We start from the raw sequence: 25,043 nt of genomic DNA, 5'->3' as shown, positions 1-25,043 counted from the left end.
GCCAGAATGGACTTTCAGGTCATGGACCATGTTGGGGTAAGCTTAGATAAGGATGAATGCTGGAATTCTTCCAAAGAAAAGGTCAGACATTTCCTTAAAGAGATCACAAAAAACAACCCAGCAAGGAGGATAACCTTTGTCCTAAGCTCCCTAGAAATTACTCCATCAATGGCAGCTAACAAACACAAAGAAAGAATGTACCTTTTTACCCATAAAAACAATAGTTAAGGTCATCAAGAAGCAATGAAGCACCCATCCAGCAATTAGCATAAGTCTGGGAAACATTTTTCCCCGTATTGCAAGTACAGATAAATAGTAAAAAGATCAGGGACTTAGGAAAGGGAGGGGGGCAAACTCTGAACATAGCGGGAAGTAGGGGAGCAGGCTCTGAATACAGGCCTGGCACCCCAGCCTGTGGATACCTTGCACTCTTCCTGCCCACACAAAGGACTGCTGTCAGGAGGCTGTCCTGCAGGACAGGTAATGGACCGTCTTGTTCTCTCTGTTGGCTATCTTCTCTCCCTGTTAGGCAGGAAGCTCTTTATCTTTTTAGAAATTCAGAGTACGATTGGGACGTAATAAGGATATTTACTGCCTAGACAGTATTAGGTTAAAAGCTCGTGTCTGTTCTCCATTTTCTGCAGAAAAAAAATCCTTTCCTTTCTAAGGGGTGTGTGTGAGAGAGAGAATCAGAGTCAGAATGAATGCAAAACCAGGGCTGCTGCTCTCTGGCAGTGCATGTTAAATCCCAACTTGCAGTGGTCTGGTGGGCATGTGCCCCCTTTTGAAGTGTGTAGCTCACCAAGATTATGTGAGATATTGCTACCTTACAGGGTTGTTGTTGTGAGGATAAAATGGAGCTGTGTAAGCTGCCTTGGATTCTTCACAAGAGGAAAAAAGACAGGCTATAGATGTAATTCAATAATACTAATGTGAAGCAATGTACAAAAGAATTTTACAGTAGAGATAAAAAGATGAACCATTTCTTTGAACAGGAATTTTATGAGGAAGAGTGTGCAATATTAGAAAGTGAACTGAAAGCTGCTGTGAAAAAAATGAAAAAAAAAACTTGAAGTAGATAAGATACAAATAGAATGATTCCAAGCTGCAGATACTGAAGAAGAATATGTCAGTAAGTATAAAAAAACAATGGCCATCAGACTAAAAACATTAAATATACATTCCAGTTCTCAAGAAAGGAGATGCAAAAAGAGTGCAGCTACCAGGATTATTGCACTAATTTTCTGTGCAAGGAAAATGATGGTCAAGGTGTTGCAACAAAGAATCGTTTTCTCTATGGAGCTAGACATGCCTGATATTCAAGCTGGATTCTGCAAAGGAAGAGGCACTTGAGATCATAGTGCAAATATACATTGGTTATTGGAGCTCTCAAAAATTCACAGGAAGTTATGGATGGATTTTTTTCCAGTTATTCTGCAAAACTAAAAATACTATCATTGGGGTATATTGTGGTGGGGATGACGATGGGTGGGTAGACAAAAGAGTTATTCTGTATGGGCTCTATTGCTTCCTGTGGGTTCCTTCTCTTCCTTCTGGAGCCATTTTGGAAAGTGTCTCCAGGCTTCCTGTAAGCTGTGTGAGAGCGGGTAATCTGCACATTACCTACCTGTGTATAGCTTCAACTTCTTGCAATATGTAGCAGTAGCCAGATGTCAGATATTTGCAGTAAGCTTCTAGCTTTGCCTGTTGGTTTGAGATGATGCTTTCTGATGCTTTGGAACATAGGCAAACCAACTGTATGTGTGATTTCTCTGTGATTCTAGTGATGTTAACCATAACATCTGTCTGGGTCTCCCAGATAAGGAGGACTTGAGTGCACTGATTTGTGGTGTTACTGGTCCCTCCTGGAAGAGAGGGACTTGTGGTTTCTCCAGGGCTCTGTCATGACCTCGTGTCACTTGAACATGGAAATACTGGAAGAGAAAAGTCAACTAGAATTTTGGGGTTGCACATCATTAATATGCTGATGAATCCCAGGTATATATATTATCACAAAATTCTAGGGAAGTGGTGTACTTTAAGTCATTATCTGACATTAGTGGAGGACTGGATTTTGCATTGACTAGACTGGAGGACTAGTTGCATGGCTTCCTGGAGAAGGCAGATGTAGCGTCTGTCACAAAACTCTTAATTACATCCAGGCAGATGAGCGCTATATGTCGCCATCTTTTGAAGAGTTCCTGTAAATTTAAGCTGCAAAAGGTGCAAAATGTGGCAGTGGATATTTTTATGCAGGGCTGTAGTTTTTGGATCATGTGACTTTTCTCCTGTACCACTTAATTGACTCTAATTTTGCTAGTCATTATTTCTAAAGGCTAAAATAATTTGGAACTACAGTATTTGGAGCACTTCGTACATGATTCTGACCAACTGTTAAGTGCTGCACCACTGCCTGGTGCTGGTGCTGGCTGTTGGGTCAAGGACTTCTCTCTTGTAGCATCCAGGCTCTCCATAGGAATCATGGCCTGGGAATCCCTGTCAGTTGTTATTCTTTATTGCCTTAGAGGATTTTGTTTTGATCCCGTTTCTCTTTGAAACAGTAATTCACTATGGCTTAATTTCAGTTTATTGTGGGCTTTACTGCCATTTAATTAAATGGTTGCTAGCTGTATTATCTGCTTCAATGTTAATAGCAACTGACTTTCTTTTAGAACTAATTATTAATCATGCCTTCCTCCTTAGAGGCGATGGTGGGGGATTGTTGTATAGTGAGAATGGTAAGAATAAGAATGGTGAAAGGTTCTACCCCACAAAGAGAATGCCTTTTCCCAGAAAAAGTATTTGACTTCCCTATTATTTATTTAAAACTTTTCTATACCGTCCCTTCACAGACATCTCAGGACAGTTTACAACAGATTCATAAAATAGAATAAAAATAGAAATACAAGTAGCAGCTGCACAGCATCTGATATAAATATAAAACCACCAATTAAAACAGGTTAACAATTAAAATATTGGGATAATTAAAAGGTTTTCACCTGACGCTGAAAGGAAAGAAGTGTTGGCACCAGGTGAACCTCTCTGGGGAAGGTGGGATAGTTCTTTCAACTTCTCCAGTTCTTAGTAGCATTTTTTTCCTGAGGATCTTATTCTGCTCTGTCCAGTCACTACCTATAATCACACTTATTTCTACCTTGTTTCTACCATGCACTTCCATGCTAGTTTTTCTTTTTAAAAGCCTGTACATATGTACAGAGCTTTTCTATATGAGGCTTTTAGCCCATCACTTTATTGAGGTTTCTTCTTCCTGATTCTTTGTGGGATTATGATTAATTCATTTCCATGTGTATTTTCTCTTTTTTTTTCACCTCTGCCCCTTCTCTGTCTCTCTGTAGTTTCCATTATGTAACTGCTAGGCAATGTTCTGGTATAGCTAAAATGCACGCATATACTAGGGTTTCATGCTGGCATTCCCAGATATACCAGACATTCTTCAGTGGGTTGGGGGAGGAGTTATGTAATAACAGAATAACAGAAAAGGCTTAGGAGTATGACAGTGTCGACTTGAAGCATCTGCAAACAACAATAAATGCCTCATTCAGAAAGGTTCAGGGTTGGTCTATAGCAGTGGTGGCGAACCTATGGCATGTGTGCCAGAGCGGGCACACAGAGCCCTCTCTGTCAGCACGTGAGTCAAGTCGCCCCAGCAGCCAGCATCAGATAACAGCACACGTAGGGGCTATGCACATACTCAGAAAGGAGTAGCGGCGCCAGGTGATGATGTCACAAGCCTTGACTCGTCCAAGCTTTTGCATGGCCGGTCAGTGCACTGCCAAGGATATATATGTGTGTGTTTGCATCATTGAAAGCTCTGTTATTGTGTTTTTCTTTTAAGACAAAAGATGTTAATGTAGGAGTTGTTTTTCTAAACTAAAACCTCAGTATTCAGGTTTTATTGCAGTGTTGGCACTTTGCGATAAATAAAGTGGGTTTTGGGTTACAGTTTGGGTACTCGGTCTCTAAAAGGTTCACCATCACTGGTCTATAGCCTGTCGGGTATTCCCGAGCTTCCCAGTCCTCTTCAGTCATTTTATCTCCCTTTTCCCTAAGTTAGTCTTCCAGCATCTCCATATGGGCTCAAAAAATGAGTATCTGGGGTAGGGATGGTAGTCTTCCTTTATGCTGGCATGTTAGAACTAAATCTTGCCAGTTTCCGAACTTGATCTCTGGTCATATATGTTGACAATTTAGCTGAAAAAGGACTTCTGTGATTGCCCAATTGATGACATCATAGAAAATAATCTAATTTTAAATGGCAAGAAATTCTATAAAATGCTAGTAACAAAATAGTTATAATTAAGGTCTAGAAATTCAAGTGGTTATCAGTGGCTAAATTCAGAGGCACTCTTGAAACAATGCATTGTTCTGCACTTGCGCTCTCTCTCTCTCCTCTCTCTCTCTCTCTCTCTGTGTTACTCTCCCTGATTGAGAGACTTGATGTGATTATTTCCCATTGGATTAAATGATGCTGTGAGTGCCATTTTCAAGGGTCTGTATTCCAAATGGCTGGCTTTGGATGCAGTAGAATAATAGAAGCAAGCTATTTCTGGATTGTGCTTAGTCATTTGCTTGGGCAGAATAACAGTTTCTTCTAGGAATTTAGCTTAGCAAGGCAGATGCTCATGGTATACTGTGACATGTTGGTAAAACTAGTTATGTCTATACTTTATGATTGAAAGCTCATAGCCTTAACACAGGAAAGGGATAAAATGTCTCCTCATCTGCACCTGGTATGTAGCCCAGCACCTGTAGGCAATGGGAGGTAGAAAAATGAGGTCTTCTAGCCTTAAAGAGGCAACAGTTACCTAAGGCTGGAAGGGAAATCCTATTGTCATGGGATGAATATTGCTCTTCACAGTAACTTGGATTTCCCTTGACTTGGACTCCAATATTAGGGCAGGTCAGATTGATAGAACCTCAGAAACCATTCGTCTGATTGTTCTTTTCAGCTTGTAGTTCTTGAGGACGCGGACTGAGTATTGACTGATTATTAGAGTCAGCACCTACTTATTTGATCTTGTACTTCGTGGCTGATTAAACCAGAGGCCATTGCTAGGAAACATGGTTAGAATGTTGGCCGAGAACTCAGGTTTAGTGCTCTGCACAGTCATGAAGTGCACTGAGTAACCTTCTTGGCCTGACCTATCTCACAGTTGTTGTGAGGATAAAATGGAGAAGACAAGGAATCATGTATGCCACCATGGGTTCCTTGCAGGAAACACAGAATTGAACTGTAACAATTAAATAAAAACAAAGCTATTTGCTGCCCTTTTGTAACACCCAGAAACAGTAGTCTGAGGCAGTCACTTCACTTTGTGTAATGGTAGGGCCAGATGATTACCTGAGGGCGTGAATATCTGTTGCCTGCAAAATGATTATGGCTAAAAGGGAGTTTGTGGTGCTGGCTTTTAGGAGTGGATCTATGCAGGTGTTGGCTTTGGCAAAATGTCTGCCTGTTTTGGATTAAAATATTACTGCTGTTTGTGTAGAGCAGTGTGTATTCAAAAACTTACTTGGAAAATTCAGAACTGTGCAGCGGTTGAAGCTACAGAAGAGTTTAATTTTAGATGCACATTTCATAACCTTAATTCCTTTGTCGAAATACCTTGTATGTGACTTGCTCTTGTGTAAGAGGTATAACCTCATTCTTCGTCTGTTGCAAATAGGGTTAGGAACTGTAGATAAAGGAAGTATAATTTCATTTTACAAACTTTTAATTGTAGGATTGACTTAACATCTGCCATTTTTTTCATCTTAACATACTGCTTAATGAGCAGTATTGGGAGTTCATATCTGATGTTTTGATGCAGTATTGAATCTGTTCTACTGGGAGTTATTCCAGACTTGTTGTATTTATGCTATTCGTTTCAAGTAATGCCCAGCTGAGAAACTTTCAGTTGCATATCCACCATGCTATTCTAAAGAAGCAATTGTGTCAAACTCATACATACTGTGAAGCTGTGGATGAAAAAGAGCAGGGTGGGTAGGAAGGAGAAAGATTCCATGTTGAAACACAATTTCCTGTGGAGATCCTTTAACACAGAACATACGTTCGAACTACAGAGAGGCTTTTTGATTCTCTCTCTGGACTTCTACTTGGCAGAAAACCACACCATGTTTCTGAAGATGTGCTGTTATGGGTTGAAAATGCAGGGATGTACAGGACAAAACTTGAGCTCTGTAGCAACTTTAATTTAAACATGCATATACCAATGAAGTATAATAAATCCCTCCCCAAAACTGAAGATCTTTACTTGTGAGTAGAAATGTATAGGCTCGCACTGTTAAAATACCACTTGGCTAACAAGTGTATATATAAATGCTCAATAATACATGCAAGGTTAAAAGGTGATTTAAGGTTGCCTGAGTTCTTTCTTTGATCTGAAAAATGAAACCAAAGAATAGAAGAGGCTATTCAGTTAACATTCCCAGATGAATCCTTCAGGTTATCTGTGCATAGCTTAGGTTTTCAAAATCTATAAAACAAAGACAAAAGATGGATGATGGAAAATTGTTAAAGGTCAGAGGAAAGCATTTTATCAACTTCTCCCACAGAGAATGTTTCTAACCAAAGGACTTCTTGTTTGACCTCATAGAGACTGAGCACTAGGGATCCTAATCAAAGAGACATATGCAAGGTGCTGAATTGATGTCTCTGTCTACAATTTTCCTTGCTGATGGTTGTGGAAATCTTGTTTTCTAGCTAAAAGTGCAGATCACCTTACTGTATCAATGTACTCATCCAGTTTCTTGATTTTACTGTTCATAACCTCTCATGCACATTGGAAATTTATACAGCATTGCCATTTGGATAGTGGCATGTAATCATTCACCCTGCCGTGGCCATGATCACGTGACACTCTTCCTTAACTTCCTGCACTGGCTCCTCATCCTTACCTTCAAATCTCTCACAGTCTTGCCTTCCCTTTGCTCTCAGCAGTTCCCTCCTGAAACATCTTTGTTCTGTCCTCAAACCAGAGAATTCCACCTTTGCTGCTCTGGATGCTTTGAAGTATCTCCCAAAACACCTTTGTGATGTCACCTCTCTTACCTTCTGCCTACTTTTCCTCCAAGGCTTCCTTTTCTGAGAAGCCTTTGGTAGAATCCCCAAGCTTCTAGGCATTTCTGCACCTGAGCCTGTGATTAATGTGAACAACTGAAACAGCTAGTTGTGTCAAATTTAGATTGTGAGCTCTCGGGACAGGAACGTGCCTTCTCGTATTCTGTAAAGTGTCCTGTATTCTCATGATGCAAAACAGGTTGATTTGTTTTACACCTTTCCCCCCTCAAGGGTTGCATATCTGCTTTCAGGGTTAGGGCTGTTTTGTGGGTGGGATTTGCTTTCTAATACTATCATGTACAGAAGAATGGCAGTATGGACCTCCAGTGCATAGTGGTGTCTTGGCCTGCATGCATGCCAGTGCTGCTGTTAATATGGGGTGGTTATTTCAGTGCAAATGATTAAAACTAGTATGTTTGGACCCCTTAACCAACATCCAAAACCTTTACCACAAGTTGACCTGTATAAGCCCCAAAGAGTGGGCCAAGAGATTTCTGCTCATGGAAGTCACACTGTTGTCCTCCTCCATCTACTTCTGTCTTCATTCATGCACTGTTATTTTAAGTACTTTTGGGGCAGGAAGTGTATAAGGGCACCATGTGTGACCTGTAGATGCATAATGAAATAATTATGCACTATGAATAGTGGCTGCATGTGGAACTCCCTCATGCTGCATGCCTTGTACTTTTAAATCTTACTCTCTGCTTTCTTGACTTGTGCACCTTATATCATAACTGCACTAAATATACATATTTTGAGAATTAACCTCTCTTCTTCATGACCATTATTGCAACTTGTCCATCAACAATCTACTTCCATTCAGTGATATAATATTAAATTAATATATCCAGAAAGTAAGAAACTATAGGTATTTGTGTTTCTTTTGGTTTGTAGCATTTAAATCATATAGTCTGTGAATTGACTGGGAGCATTTACAAATTTTGGGCCTGATTGCTGCTAAGAAGCCTTGGGGCAATTATAATTGTTGCCTTAGAGCTTGACTTTGGAAGTTTTGTTGACAAATGTTTCCAAGTAAGAATAATATCCTAAATGGAGAAAAATGATCCATACTCACTGATTTACCTGTTTGCTTCAGCGCTCAATTCAAAGGACCTTTAAATTCAAACAGCCTCAGATCAGGCTGCTTTAACATGTCTCCTACAATACGTACATTTTGGATCTATGGCAAAGGCCCTGCTCCCTATCCCCCTGTTACTTAAAGCTCAGCAAGTAGCTAAGATGGGCAAGGCCTTTTTCTAATGGCATCCTTCTGTGGAATGCCCTTCCCATGGAAACCTGCCTAGCTCTTCCAAAGTCCATTAGAGAGTGTTGAAAGTCAGAATGAGTTGCTTTTGAGAGTAGCATTGCCTTAGATTTCTTTTATGTAAGAAAGGTCAGGTTTAAATATTTTAGGTTCATTTTGTGCTCTTTATCATCAATTTATATGATGTTGTCCTTTCTTTCCACTTTTGCTTTCTTCATTGTGGTCTTCAAGAAAGCACTTCTTCAGGGAGACTTCTTTTATACCTGTAATGGTAGCTTCTGTCAGTGCTGAATGATAAATTGCTGTTCTTATAACCTTTTACCTAACCAAAAATTAGCCTCATTAAAAAACACATTGTTTCCTAGGAAAATAAATTTTGTTCAGTTCATGTACTTGATGTTTTAACTGCTTCAATTTAAAATGATGCATTGCTTGGTATTATCGAGCAAAATAATTGCTGGATCGAAAGTAGTTTGTTTAGGTTGTAGATGTGTCTCTAACTTTTCAACCTGGAGATCATTTGAGGTCAATTGACTACTATTACAGTTTTTAAATATGCATTAAAATAAAAATATCAATAGCTTGTTGCTGATCAAAGGATAAAAAAGTATTGCAACAATTCTTTCTAGAGTGCAGATGAAATACCCAAAATAATTACCATAATAAAAATAAATTAAAGTGGGTGATTTTCTTTATGTGTGAAATATATTTCAAATAGTGAACCAATTATTTAATTCTTCTTTTTAATTGTTTACTCTTAAGTTGTCCTGGAGTGGAGTTTGTGTAAGGGTTTTTCCATACTGGAGTTATGTGGATTCTGGCAGGCAGGAGGATCCTGAGCTCTGTAAACAGCTTTATATTCTGTAAATCCTGTAAAAGTTTGGCAAATTATTAATAACCAAAAGAGAGGCAACTTCATACTCTGTTATTATTGTATGCAATTAGAGTGTAAAGCCTTGTTGAATTCATTTCCTTTTCTGCTTGAAAGGAAAATATTGGGTAGTATTCAATGGTGCACTTACACAACAGCGATTTAGTGCTTCTAGGAGCAACTGGAAATGAGCAGAAATGTTGGTTCTGGAATGGAACAGGTCAACTATATTTGCATAAGGGAGCTGTGCTGACCTTTTCTAAGCCAGAAACGAGCATTTCTGCACATCTGGGGGCTTCCCCAGGGAATCCAGAATTGCACAAACAGTGAGTCCTTTTTGTGCAGTGGAATTGGCTGGAGGGGCTTATTGCACAACAGAATTGGTAAGAGTTTGTAGATCCTCATTGGATATCGCTTGTTGCATTTTGGTGCACAGCTGCATGAAGAACTTGTCAACACAGTTGTTGATCACCACTCTCTTGTTTACATGCAGGTGCAGGTGGGGCAAACAGAGATCCCATGTCCAATAACAGAGTGCAATGAACATCTGGATGAAACAACCATCCTCTTCAACTTGCCACATGATGACATCATCAAATATAAGTACTTCCTGGAACTTGGCCGTATTGACTCAAGCACCAAGCCATGCCCTCAATGCAAGCACTTTACAACCTTCAGGAAGAGAGGCCACATTCCAACCCCTACCAAAATGGAGAACAAGTACAAAGTGAGCATGCTCACCAGAGCTATGGATTAGATGACACAGCTGTGAGCAGCAAAAGTAGGCCAGGATATGGTGGGCATTAAATGGGCTTTCTTCTCTTACTGGAATCTAATGTAAGCTGTGCTTTTAGAATACAAATGTATAGCTTCATAACCCATATTAGTTACCTGCCCAGAATAACTGGCCAGTTTACATGCAAGTTGCTTTGATTGTTGTAATTCCTTGTGTATGTTGAACCAGCCATGCACTCTAGGGTATTTCACAAGAGCGGGCAAATCCTGCATTTCATGAAGTATTAAGTGAATGTCGTCATGCTTTCAGATCAATGTTTTGCTGTGGCGGTGCATGGCTGAGCCTTTCAAATTTCTTTGTAGGTTTTTCCTGTGCAGTTGTGTAGCTTCAGTGGAAGTTGATTTGGAAAGTCCTGCAATCAGGCTTTTATTGATTTACTCACAAATCATGAGCAGATCTTTCCATTCTTATTATGTGTTGTGTTGTTTTTGTTGTCATATATATGTTTTGTCTTTGAACTCAATGGGGTTTACCTCCAGGTATATGAATACGGGCTTGCAGCCTTTACCAAGTGAGCATCAGTGAATATATATGTGCAATGTGCACACTTTTTAAAAGCAAATATTTGGAAATTATGTCATGACCAATTATTGCTTGCACAGTACAGTGACCCATGGTGGATAACTTAGAACAGTACACAGAAAGGAGGCATTAAAAGGCAGGTTAGTATCTCCCATTTCTGGAGTAGCTGGAGAACCAGGCATGTATGGAAAATGTGGAGGGTTCTGAGAACTTGAAATCTAGATGATTACATTGTGAAAAGGAAGATGTTTTTGCCATCTCCTTTTTGGTTTACTTTCTTCCCCTTTGATGCTGATTGAAAATTGACAGCAACTGGGTGAAAATGAGCTAGAATAACAGTCTCCCCCTGCCATTCTGTTACCTGCTGCACTTTGCTACTTTCTGACACCTGAAACAGATGAGGGCATTGATCAGGCAAGACCAGGTATAACAGAAATCTGTGGGCACACATTTTCACACCTACAAAAGACTGGATTTTTTCAAGTAAAAGGTATGAATACAACTGTCAGTCACCCTGTAGATTTTTTTGCAAACTGCTCACTCCCCTTGGCTTATTTGTAAGGTGGCTAAGTATGATGTATGAATGTCGCTATAAAGTTCTAGGTTTAAAGGCTGACATATACCTTTAGACAATACCAGGAAAGGCTCCTACCATAGATTTTGGTTAGTTGCTGTCAGTCTGGTTCACTAATACTTTATGGAGTAATTCTGAAGGGCCATAGAACAACAATATAATAAGAAAGCCATGCTGGATCCAACCAAAGGTCCATCTGAACCAGCACTCTGTACACATGATAGCAAAGCAGCTGCCTGCAGGATTGCTCAAGCAGAATGGGTGCAAGACCTCTGCCTGTCCAAGCTCCTCAGCAACTGGTATATGCAGGCAGACCACCTCTGGTAAAAGAGGTAGCACATAGCCAGCAAGGCTAGTTGCCACTGATAGCTTCCTCCTCCATGAAAATATAAATATGAACATATAAATATGTTGTTTGGAGTCAGCTCCTCACTACACATTATAACAGGGGTCTCAAACTCAACTTACCTGGGGGCCGCTGGAAGTAGAGTCTGGGTGAGGCTGGGCCGCATCAAGCGGTGGTGGTGGGCCGCCCATCCCGCGTGGCTCCCAGAGGCCGGCCTGGGCGCTGCCGGCGCTTGGAAGGCCGCAGGGCCCCGCCCCCATGCCCCGCGCATCCTGGCAATTGGCCCGCGGGCCGCGAGTTTGAGACCCCTGCATTATAAGGTAGCAGAACAAAGTAGAAGGTGATTTAGAAATGTATAAAATGCCTTCCTTTCACAGTATGTAATATATTTTTGATATAAAAATAGTCAGAATTAATGTATATATTCATGATTTCAGAATTTGCAGTTATAAGAGCTTGGTTGCTTTCCAGACAAAATATCTTCTAACATAATTTTAGAGGTATTTTAGCTGCTGAGTGTGGTATGTTTTCCTGTTTTGGGGTGGGGGTGAGGATTTCTAGCTTGTTCTCAGATTTATGGGTACACAGAAGAGAGATCTGTGGAAGGTCCTGCTTAGGAAAGAATACAGATCAGGACTTGTGATCTGTATAACTGTTGTTTTGTTGGCTAACCAAAATTTGTTTTTAATATGATAGTGTACGTAGATCTTCAGTATTCCCATGCTACTCTTATTAATTTCCAGACATAACTATGTAATCTTGGGCAAGTATAATTATATAAATACCATTGAAACAATTAGTATTTAGGTGGGTTTTGTATGGTTGATCTGATTAAATGTTTATACTAAAATCATGCTTGGTTTTGAAAGCAGTTGATAAGAAAGTCCTTCTCAATCTATTCTTCAGCACAAAGGGAAAAACATGTAAGTCTTTTGCCATGGTTTGTCAATGTCTCAGTTTTTCATCTGCTTGTGAAACCATAGCAAATACTTTACTGAAACTATTTATATGGCACTTGTAGGCTGCAAATCATGTTGTTAATTCATTTGCAGTAAGTCATTCCATATTCAGTTTTGCAGGAAGAGGAAGAACTACCATAAGCTATCCAATAAACTCATACTTGAGCAGATTTGGGTGCAGTATTTCCATATCAGTTTTGTTAGATGACCCTGGCTATGTGCAAACCTGGTCTCATTTCCAAATTAGCATCTTAGGATTGTTCTAGGATTCTTTTTAGCTTTAGAAAAAGTCGATGGGAACGGACAGAGTAGTGACAACACATCTGTGGAATGTTCTTTTTGGGAACCCATTGAATAGCCAATCTTCATGCTTTTTGACATACATTATAATTTTCATTGTAAATGGTATCTTAGGATCAATTTTTCCTCTTTGGAACTCCCCCCCCCCCCCCGCTTTAAGCCTGCTGTGGTTTATGTTCTATGTTTTGCTGGTATACTATATAGTTTATTTTTCATAAGCTGGTTTGAAAAGTACTTGAAGGCATTAGCTAAATGTATTTACCTAAATAAATTAGCAGGGCTTCCTTCAATTCTAAGTAAATGAAATTTTGGCGAACCTGGGAACATGCCCCAGGTAATATGCTCACTCCTGCTACCTCCCTTTCCTCCCCTGCAGGGTCACTTCTCCACATACTGATTTTCTCTAACCACATTTTGCCATGACTTGCAAGCTTGTAAGTTGTACACTGTTACAAATGGTGGTTTGAGAAGAACAGAAAGTAGAGAAAAGAACAAAGGCAGCCCACAAGCCAGCAATGTATCCCAGAAACTTGAAAATATTGTTCTGAAGGTTTGGTTCATGATCTCTAAACCGCACCACTGACTATAGGTAAGATCAATTGTTGTAGTTTTTTTACTGGTTTTATGTTCCAAACATTTTTGTACATGGCCATAAGCACCTAATTTGAATGTTTCAAAATGCAGCTTTTCACAATAGTTGAGATTCTGTGAAGGAATCGGAATAATATTTCTCAAGATGTCGTCAGCCAGTAATAGGGACTACATATGTTCCTTATCTCCTGTTTGCTCTTGGCAGCTGTTTGTGAAAGGCATGTGATGAGAAAATCCAGCCATTTGTTTCATGGCATATTAGAGTGGCTGTGCATCCACGGTTGATGCAGTCAGAGCTTATAATTGTTTTGAAAATAAGGCTCAGAAGTAATAAGTACTTTGGAGCCAGTGCTGTCTTGAAGATTTCCTTGCACTGTTGAATTAAGTGAGCATTCTTCATATTCTTACTCATGTGAAACACCCTCTAAGTTCTTGATGCTTGACCACTTCTAGCTGTAGCAGGAAGAGAAGTCCATAAATAAAATTGGCACAGTGATTGGAATCTAGATAAAATTCTACAACAGTCTACCACATTGTATGGTGTGTGCATTTCTCATGCAGGATGATTTTTCAGAATATATTCAGGTTGCCTACACCAGAATTAAAAGTAGGATTTTGGCCATCAGCCCCGATACCCTAAGCTCTGGTGCTTTTTGTGTGTAGTGATAACGATGGTAGGGGAGCAGTGTAATTAACTTAAACAGTTGATTTTGTAAAATCCTCATGACATATATCAACATTTTCCTTCATGTTTATGAGCCCAGTTTTTCTACCTGTAGTGAGAACAGAGTAACTAACAGTTTAAGATACATTCTCAATGTGCAGCTTAAATAAGTTTCTCTTCTTCAGTACCGCTTCATTATTTTTATGTATTTTGTCTGAAGTTTGCATCCAGTGTTTTTTGCAAGTGCACACTCACTGCCAGTGCATGTTCCTTTCAAAAGCCCTTCACCAGATTAGTGATACTGCAGAAAGATCAGGCATAATCCTTTGAATGGTAAATGCCCAGTTTTGCTTATATTGAAGAAATGTTGCCAGGGTTTTGGCAACATTGATTCTGCCATCTGTTTTTGAAAGTAGGTGCATATCATTATGAAACTAGCTTTTCTGTCAAGCCTTACAAAATACATCTTGCTAAACTAAGTCACATTTTTCATAACATGAATAATATTTCAAAGGTCAGCTTTTTTTGTTGTGGAGTCATTAATGTTCAAGATGCTTAAGGGTTCCCATCAGGAGTAGAAAGTTGCAACCTTTTAAAGGCAAATCTTGAAGAAGAATTAATTGGGCTAGTCAGAAGAATATTTTGCAACATTGATCATTGTGAAATAGAACTTTGTGGCAGTGGCATGATTCGAATGCAGGTATCCAGTCTTCAACACTACTGGGTATTCTGCTGAAAGCATGTTAAGTAAACAGGCAGCATCTGCTCTCAGAGATGCATTATGATTATGCATCCGCAGTACACAGATACAAAACCATGAACATTCCATTTGTTCTGTTCTTACTGAATAACCATGATTGAAAAGCAGTAGGAGAAGAAATAACATGCTTTAAGGAATCCAGTGGTTGTGTTTTACATAGCTAATCTGCTTATATTTGTTTTAACATCATTTGCATATCATTACAAACACCAAACTCTACCAGTTGGGGATGTTGCATTTCTCTGATATTTTTGCATTTACATTTCTGTTCTAAGAATTTAAATAATGTAAATCAGTATCTGAAGCTGGAAAGCTTGATAAGTTTGGACTGTCACTTTATTCAAGCATATATTACATTTCCAGCTTTTCAAATTAATGCATGAAATTACTTTGCTCCTAATATTTTCATTAGATTTTAACCAGAGTTTTTGGGCAAGACAAAAAAAGGATTTATTAAAAGGATTGGCAAGGCTTTAGGTAACATTAGAAAGATTTTGTTGAACTAATGGAATCTCACCAAGACACAACCATCAAGCACAAAGGGCACAACCTCTGGTCAGCCCCAGAATAGAAGCAAACAAATGATTAGATCATATATCAATATACCAGCCACAATTTATTAATGTTATAATAAAAGTAAGGCAAGATCAAAATTTAAGATAATGTTGGTTTTCAAACAATATAGGAATAGATGGTGGACCTAACTCTACTGGATTCTTTAAAAACTTCAACAAGTATAAGAATTACTTGTAGTACCTTGTCTGATAGCAAGAAACAAAATGATAGATGGATTGAGGGCTTGGAGTGTTTGCATACTATAGAAGGAGAACACCAAGGGTGATTACTGAAATATCCAGCAGAGAAGATCCATCACTGACTCTGGGACTGGCTTTCGGTAGAGTAAAAATAACTGTGGCAGGGCAGGGAGAACTGTGTCACTGTTTTCAGCAGATCTCAACAATGGAAGCTTGGATCCCTTCATTTCTTAAAACGTTGTTTAATCCATATAGGAAGTCTATACTGTGATCTGTAAATACTCCACATATCACATTATACAATTGTCTGTTGCATGAGGAAGGGATGATATTTCCAGTGCTCTTCGTATCAAAAGCAAATAAGGTATTATCCCTTCTAATAGCATACATTATTTGCTTCAGTGCCTATCAGTTTTGAAGAGAAACAGGGCCATCCAAAAATAAGATTGGCTTCTACACATTCAGGGGTGTCCCTAAATAGTTCAATACCTTTGTAGATAATACCCAGGTAAAAGGATATTATTTGCATATCATTACAGGTAAGAGGAAGTGCAAACTGGCCTGGTATTAGAGTTAGGACTTTTTCTCTACCACCTTTCTGAAGCCAACCAAGGTGGTTTGCAAAACATTCAGAAAACAAATAATGAAAGCAAACATAGTAAAATATTCCAGTTGTTTTTAGAAAGTACAATAACAATATTTAAAAAGTAGAAATTATTTTTCTTGACTCTTGGCACCTTTCTTAAATCCAGAGTACTTAGAGTTTCAAGAGTTTCAAGAGTGAATTCCACAGTTTGGGAGCAACACAGAAAAAAGAAAGCGCTTCCCCATGTGCCTGACAAGCAGACCTCTTACTAACGGTGTCTTCCAAAGCACATTTCCTGCTGATCAGGAACTGAGAAGGTTCATTCCAAGACAGGAGGTCTCTTAGATGCTAGACTGAGCAGTGCTTAGAACTTCAAGGGTTAAAGCCAGCGCTTGCATTTTGCACAGTTGAAGCATCATGATTCTCTTCTAGGCTCCTGCATTGCAGTGGTCTAATCATGACATAGCCAGGGATAAATATTGGTCACATCAGACTGACTCAGGCAAAGCTCTGAACAAGAGCTTACCTCTTAGGGAGTGCAGGATTCACAGGCTTGCATGATAATGCCCAGTGTCAGTGAAGGAGGAGTGAAAAGGCTTCCTTGCTAAGCCTCTGCCAAGGATTTATCCGTGTGTCATTGTTTGTGCTAGACTCTCCCAACCTGGTGACCTCCAGCTGTGTTGGTCTACAACTCCCTGGACAACCATACTGGAGGGCACCAGGTTGATGAAGCCTGGCGTATGTGATGCTTAAATGGTGCTTCCAGATTATGGTTGCATTTGATCATCCTTCCCGAACTAAGTCCTCTTCATTTACTTTGTTATTGTAGAGACAATACAAGGAATGGGAAGCAGCTGGGGGGTGGTGAAGGTAGATTATCCAAATATGAAGGTCAGCATGCCGTGACTACACACTGCTTTCAAAACATTTTCTTAGACTGGGGTGCCTACAACTTTTAACTCCGTATCTAACTAAATGGCCCTTGTGGCTGATTGGCAAGAACCCTTGATCACATCCTGTGTTGCATTCCTTCCTATGTCCCTTACAGGACTGGCCGCAGACGCTGCAAAATTGTCAAAGCGATTGTTGGGGCATAATCCACTCAAGACTCATCAGTCTCTGAACTCAGAAGCTGATGATCATCCAGTGTAGAACAAGAGGAGCAGCAGAGGGGACCTTCATCTCCTGGTTCCCCCGTTCTGTCAGTTGCCTTTGGTTTTCTAGTCCTGGGGGCGTCAGAGGGGGAGGGCAGGAGATACTGCCTACATTGTACCCTGGCTTCTGCGGTCTACTTCCCTCCTCACCCACCTGAATGTCCCCTTTGCCTGCTTTCTGAGGTTCAGTTCCCAACCTTGGAAGGTTGCTGGAACAGTTCTTCCTGTGCCAGCCACTGGAGGAAAAGGGGTCGGGGCATGGGTTCCCAGCTCCAAGGTCAGAATTTGTCATTAGATTTGGTTCTGGGTATATGAAGTATCCTATTCCTTCCCCTCTGAGATTGTCCATGGACTATAGGATTGCTTCTTTGGACTACTGGCGTTTTCTACGACAGACTCACATTTTCCTGTGTAAGGATGCTGATTTTGGATGCCTAATCACTTTTAATGCCCACTTTTCCAAATGGTATGTTTCTTGTTTCCTACTATTATTTATACAGATCCAGTGCCCGACCTGCCAATTTGTGTGGTGTTTTAAGTGCCACTCTCCCTGGCATGAAGGTGTCAATTGCAAAGAGTACAAAAAGGGAGACAAGCTATTACGTCACTGGGCCAATGAAATTGAACACGGGCAAAGAAATGCTCAGAAGTGTCCAAAGTGCAAGGTAAGAAGACTGCATTTCTGCCTACGTGCCTTGCAGGAGTGGCTAAGATGCTGCAAAATTATCAAAGCAGTTTAGGGTGCAAACTAGGTTATTGTTCAGGTTTTGATTCAATGAAACTTTCAAAGCTCAGTGTTTTGTGCCTACTCACTTAATGATATTCACATTTGCTAAGCATGTGTTATCAGCTCATTTAAATTCAGAAGAACTTAATCCCTGTCACCTGCTGATGTTGCTACTCTTTTAAAAGTGCTTTTAATGGCTCCCTCTTTGTGTTGGTGGTAGCTGGACTGCTGAATTTTGAAACTGTTAAAATTACTACCTCCCATTAAAACAGAATAAAAAAAACATTGTGAGCATCACTCACACATACACAATAATAGCAAATCAAAATTCAAGACTTCTGGAATAAATTAATCTTTCTGAGATTTACAATATGCAAGTCTTACAGGATGGAATATTCCAGCAATTTTCATTGCATTCTACTGATTCAAGGAACTAATAGCCTAAGATTGCAAGGAGAAGGGGAAGGAGAAGAAGTAGTAGTGGTAAACAAAGAACCAACATTTCACAAAATATGAATGGACAAAACATGTAATATTTGCATTTTCATATACGCATTCAAGGTAGCTACAGGTGGAAACCTAACAGATGCATTGGAAGATGTATTTCTTCTCTTCTAGATTGAGCATCAGGAGTGGGCAACTTGTGGGCCAAAACATTTGGAGGACCACAGCCCACATCATCCATCACCATTGACTGTGTTGACTGGGGATGATGGACATTGTAGACCAATACATTTGGAGGGCCACAAGTTGCCCACCCATGGTATAGGTGATAGCATACCTATGTCTACACAGAATATGAACCCCAAGCCATTATACATCAGATCTCTGAGACAAAGCACTTGGAAGTCCCAAACAATGCAGGAAGAGCCAGTATTAGACTTTTCCACCACACCAGCATTGCCATTCGTAAAATCTAGGATGATAGTGGTATGAGGAACGATGTCAGAGTGAGCTCCACATCCTTGGGTTTCTGATTATATTTTTGCTAAGCACAAGGAGCCATGCAGCAGTGGTTCTCATGCTACAGAGAAATGCAAAGTGCACCCTGAAAATAGTGGTATTTAAATTCTAGACTAGAATTCTACCAACTCCCAATTCTATTAACTTAATCTTTCATATAATCCGCTACAACTTAATCTTCTGCATAAAATGTGCATCTAGTTTATGCCTGAAAAACATAGGGCAGGAAGAGGCAAGAAAGTTCAGCTATGCACAATAATATTCTGGTAGTTCATGCCTTTGGCAGAAAAATGTGTTTTTCGTCCCTTCCAGTTCTGATTCTGTTGTTGCTGAAGACATAGGAACGATGTGGATTGTGCATAGAAGGGAAATGACAGCTGCTTGAATTTCTGTGGACAAATGCCAACTTTTGTTTTATGCTAATAATACAGCATTAACTTTTCCTTTGTAGCCTATATTAAGAGTTCAGCAGTGACATTACAGTAGATGATGTGACATAACAGCTGAATTAGGAATATTTATTTCTTTAAAAAGATAGCCTGCAGTGATGGTGCAAAGATCTTGAAATATTTCCATCAAATTAGTCATGAATTTCTTTCATACCTCAGAGTACTGGTTGGTTTGACAACTTTGATTTGGTTTCTGCTTAGTAAATAATAAGGTTGTGGCAGCTGGCACAGAAAAAAGGAGCGCTGAAGGGTGTGATCTTAACACATGTTTAGACAGAAAAAATCCCTACAACTGCTACCATTCCATGGCCAGCCATACTAGCTGAGGAAACTGGGAGTTCTTGGATTTTTTTTCTGTCTAATCATGCATAGGATTTACCCTAAGACGATTTTAGCTTGCTTCACATGTCAGAAACCTGGGGCCAAACTCCACTGAAGGTATCCTTATAGGAAGAGAAGACACAGGAAAACTTGTGCCTGAAGAATTTGAAATTGCCAGTCCCTGTGCCTTGAATTACTAGTTCCATTGATTACCAACAGTGCTGACCTATGTTAATTGTTAGTTTGACCACAACTTTATTTACTTTGAAAACAAATGCTTTACTGTATGTCAGGATTTTTTAGTGCCAGTTTCTACACTTCAGCTTGGTTGATCTGTCAGAAGAAAACTACTACAATATTTAGTTTCTAAATGCTTTACATAAATGAATATACATAGTATTCAGACATTCAATGAAAGTATAGTTTAACCAGGTGGTAGCACCAGAATCTAGGACAGCTATTTAGAGAGTTTTATCTCTGGTCCAGCAACTGCATTTAAGAAAAAAGGATATTTTAAACCTGCTTCACTTAATAACACTGTAAATGGCAATAAAAATGAACTTTATGTGCAGTACAAACATTTTTATCAAGAGAACTGAGGATTGTAGTATGTTACTTCCTTGAGGCATGGTGAATGCTTCTACCAACTGGTTCTGCTTGTTTTTACAAAACTGCGTTCTCACTGCACAAAAAGGAAGTAGAATATGTTTGGAACACTTTGTTCTGATACGAAACTGACATTTTGGAATTGCAGCATCACTGTCATATACATTCCTTGTGTTTACCAAAAATTATGCCAAGCTGCAAAGGCTACTGCCGTTCACAAAAACAGTTAAACCCTTTTATTATTCTATATGACTGTACCCCTTCTGTTCACTGCATTAAAACTTGCTTCTTTTAATACCAGAGAAACTTCATTTTATTTGAAAGGAAGTTTTAGTGCTGCTTTTTTCCTCAGTGATACTCCCAGGAGCTTTAAATTGTGGGATATTTGATTAGGTTATTTATTTAAAACTTTTATATGCCATCCCGTATGCATGGCATCTCGGGACGGCTCACAATCAGTAGAATGCTGGCGGAGAGTTATAGGTGATTTCTAGTAGACAGTTATCTGGTCTGTTAAGGTATAAAGCAAGTTCTTGCTACACTCATCCAGGTCCCTGATATATACATTATTGATCTAGACAATCTATTATTTTAAAGTTTCAATTTTTCTTTATTACCATAACACTCCACTGTGCAAAACAATTTAGAAAGGAAGACCAATTCCATGTCGGTTAGTGCCTGGTTTATTAACACTCCATATTAAAGGTCCAATTCTGTCCTGCATCATCCAGCAGGCCCCAGTCAGTGTGAGTGCCTGGAACCTGTTGGAAGTTGTAGGACTTTTTTCTGTCTAAACATGCATAGGTTTGCACCCTAAGGGTCTTTCCTATGACCTACTATTCATAGGATTGCCCTCAGACAAACTGCTCAGCTCTGATTCAGTTTTAGTGCCCTGTTGCCAAAGCAGTTTTATTTATTTAGTTATTTAAACCATTTCTATGCCGTCCCATTTGCAAAATGCCTCGGGGCGGCTTACAATATAAATAAACAATTATATAATTAGACTTAAAAAACCGGAAACATCTCTGCATGTACATAAAAACCCAATAAATACAATTAATAAATTAACAATTAAAATAACTTTTAAATAAAAAGGTCTTGGCCTGGCGCTGAAAAGCAAATAACAACAGCGCCAGGCAGACCTCTCTGGGGAGCACATTCCATAGATGGGGCGCCACCGCAGAGAGGGCCCTCCTCCGGGTTCTCACCTTCCTAATACCTTTCACGGAGGGTTCCCGGAGAAGGGCCTCTGCTGCCGATCTCAAGGGGCAGGAGGGCATATTTGAGATTTGTGACTTTGAAAAGTATAGATGTGATGCCAAATGGGTAAGCATTTGTAACTTGAGCAGAAACGGTTGGTGGTGGTGGTTGCCTGTTTCCCGATCATGCTTTTGATTATCATTATTGATGTTAATTATGTGTTTCTTTGGAAACACGGTTCCTGGTCAGTACTGAACTTTATGGCGGGCCAGTCTGAGGAGGTTAGATAAGTCCATGGCCACCTTCTTTAAAGGATTTCCCCTTTGGGTTGGGTAACTTACATGCATAGCCTGGAAATTTGTAGAAGCCAAAAACAAAACAGTGCTTCACCACCAAATGTCAGTAGCAAACTACTATGGAGGGTTTAAAAGGATAAAGTTGTCTTCCGTGACATAAACACTTTCTCTCTGAGTTTGCAACTGGAGTTTAGGGGACTACAGCTTATTCTAGTCAAATAATTAGTTTGGTCTATGAACTGACAGTTGTTCCCTTCCTGCTCCTTGCTTTTTATTTTTTGAAAGAAATTGACTTAGCTTTAGTCATGTTTTCCATTTCCATGCCATGTCTAACTCCTCCTCAGAAAGGAACAAAGAAACCGTCCCTACTTTCCAGGCTTATCAAACAAACAACAAGAGGTTTTATTCCAAATGTCAGCCAGTTCACCTGAGACTCTGCTTCAATATAAAATATATTATAACTTTAAAAATAAAAATAAGTTTTAAAAGGAAAATGAGGTATGTAAAAACTAAGAGGAGCTATTCATGGCATTATTCAGGATTATGTTTATCTGAAACTAAATACAGTTATCTCTAAATTAAAACTGAAATGTATTATGCTTCAGCATTCAGAGAAGGCCAGTATATATTTTTCTGATGTCTCTTTGATAGTATGCCCATACTGGGAAAGTATATTGGGCTTGCTCTTTCCCCTCATACAGAGGAAGATGGGAAAGGGAGGGAAACCCTGCAAAGATCAAGAGATACTACATTGACTTGCAGCATTGCCAGTCATCACAAGTGTAGCAGCATCTACCATAATAAATGTTACATGCATGAGGGACAGGTGCTTCCTACTCAAGAAACCTAGAATCTTTATCTGTTTTTTAAAAGTAAAAATATAAAAGTTGGACTTTTCAAAATTCTGTTTGAATTATTGTGTACACCCCCATAGGCTTCCAGTTTGCTAAATAACTAGAAGATTGAAGAGCTTGAAAGGGTAACTTAATACAGAAGAAGTTAATCTAAGATGCAGTATGTCTTTCAGTTACTATATACTGCCTTGGATTGATGGAAAGGGAGAATATCCATTTAAAACAAATCTAGATTCAGTGTTTTATATTTGTAACTTCAGAGTTCTTCTACAGAACTATTTTGCATTTGACCTCTCTACAGGAGAGCCCCATTTCTTGGTAATACCTTAGGCTTAGAGAACTGATGGGTGTAATTATGAATTGAAGAAATACTGGCATGTAAACTCACTGAATCTTACAGTACCCTCTGCTAGCCACTGCTGGTGCTCTAGTGGCATTTACATTTGGGATCAGAGAATGCCTGCAGATAGAGAAGACACATTATAAACACACACTTTAAACCACACTGAACTCTGTGGGCCTTATTTCTCAGTAGAAATGCATCGGATTGCAGTGTCAGTTGTAAATTTATTAAAATGTATACAGAATTCCAGCAACCTCAATGCAAAGTCCTGGCATTGTGGAAACTCCCATCCCTTAACTAATAATGCTTAACCTCCTGTAGAAACAAAACCAAAACTAACACACCTTCTTTTCTTGTTATCCTTGGCTTTTGTCTTTGCTCCTGTACCTTGTCTCTGTCTCCTCTTCTGTTGAAACTTAGTTAGAGCATCAGGGTCCTGACTATTACTAGTCCATCTAAGCCAGTTACATTTGCTTTAGCAGAAGCTCTGCAAGACAGATTTCTTCATCTGCAACTTGGGTTCTTTTTTAATGAAGTGCAGTGAGCTTTGTCCTTCCCTAAAAATGATGCAGCCTTCTGGAAAGAATTTGCCTCTTAATTAATTAAACTGGGGGGAAAGCCTAACAACTTTCTTTAAGTTGTAAACATTAACCTGAATAGTCCTTATAGCTTATGACCAGTTCCAAGTCTCTTTGACTTGTTGCATATAATTCTGTATTTCAGAGCAGATGACTTACATGGTCAGTATTTCTGAAAGTCAGGCCATTTTGTCATTAGAAGAGTGTCTGCTGAAAGTTCCTAACCAGTAAGACAGTAACTTTTCTCAGAGGTCCATATTGAATGATTCTTCATAAGTCTTATCAAACTGACAATGTTAGGTAGAAGCAACTTCGTTAAAAATAATGGGTTTTTTTCTGTTTGTTCCCCACTCTTTCTATTTTGCTTGTAAAGATCCATATCCAGAGAACAGAAGGGTGTGACCACATGACTTGCTCACAGTGTAATACTAATTTCTGTTACCGCTGCGGGGAAAGATACCGGCAACTCCGTTTCTTTGGAGATCACACGTCAAACCTCAGTATATTTGGATGCAAATACCGCTACCTCCCTGAGAGACCACATTTAAGGAGATTAGTGAGAGGCTCTGTCTGTGGTGAGTGGATAACAAAACCTTGCAGAGAAATATACCTGAAGTGATTGTTGTTGATTCATACATTGGAAATCCTTTAAAAATAATCACATTGCAAATAATCAGTCTGAACTGTAGTGTAATCTTCACAGGTTGAATTGAGTTAGTAAAGATACTTCATCAAAATAGAAGGTGCAATTGTTTAACAAGTATCGTCCCACTGTTGACAACATATGAAATTTGTCTTAGTTAAAGTTCTTACTAAACTGCATTTGTTGTCCTAGAGGACATACAGTCAATTGTCCAAAGGAGATTTGTACTTTATATCAGATGTAGAGTTAGATGTTGCTAGTAGGAATTGCTTTTGAGGCAAACAGAAATTGCCACAGAACCTCCCAGCTTACAGCTAGTGACCAAAACACCCATGAATGGCTTCTACACTGAGTTGGTCCATTTGTGTACAGAGTTAACAACCTTGTGCGTGATGCTGTGGTGGGTGTGGTAATGGTATGCTAAGTGTACATGGTAATCCATTGAATCTGTGTAGTGAGTGTATCTGTACGTGATAGGTACAGGCCAGTGCATAGGTTGCATTACACAGGCAAAGTGCTTTACCCATGATGGCTCTCATGTCTGTTTGGGGCTTGGTTTCCAGTGCAAGTTGTCCCTTTACAATATTTAACCATTGTAACAACTGAGTATATTCAGTGTAGCTGGTAAGGAGTCTTACCTGTTGCAGTTCATAGGGAAGCCTGTGAGTTAGTTTTTCAAATGTAAATTGTGTCTAGTCTAAAAGAAGTAACAAGCAAACTGTGGGCCTTTGCTCTTTATTTTTATCTCTTTTTTTACGGTACTTTTAAACTGCCCAGGAACCAAAGTTCTCTGTGATCTTTGTGACCTCTTTTATCTCATTTTCTTTTTTTTCTCTGAAT

At 39.4% G+C, this 25,043-nt stretch overlaps 1 protein-coding gene across 2 annotated transcripts in view; it reads left to right on the top strand.

The window, feature by feature from the left end:
* RNF217 (ring finger protein 217) overlaps positions 1 to 25,043 on the top strand; it is a 52,174-nt gene that overhangs the window by 14,437 nt on the left and 12,694 nt on the right. For both annotated transcript variants that reach the window (XM_044425172.1, XM_044425163.1), the window contains exons 2-4: positions 9,710 to 9,943; positions 17,724 to 17,888; positions 23,934 to 24,135. In XM_044425172.1, coding sequence (XP_044281107.1) covers positions 9,710 to 9,943; positions 17,724 to 17,888; positions 23,934 to 24,135 — 601 coding nt within the window. The remainder of the gene's footprint in view (positions 1 to 9,709; positions 9,944 to 17,723; positions 17,889 to 23,933; positions 24,136 to 25,043) is intronic.

This window comes from Varanus komodoensis, unplaced genomic scaffold (genome assembly GCF_004798865.1).
Source record: "Varanus komodoensis strain SLA01 unplaced genomic scaffold, ASM479886v1 scaffold1, whole genome shotgun sequence".
NCBI classification, from domain to species: Eukaryota; Metazoa; Chordata; class Lepidosauria; order Squamata; family Varanidae; genus Varanus; species Varanus komodoensis.
This window is presented reverse-complemented; position numbering and strand designations above follow the sequence as displayed.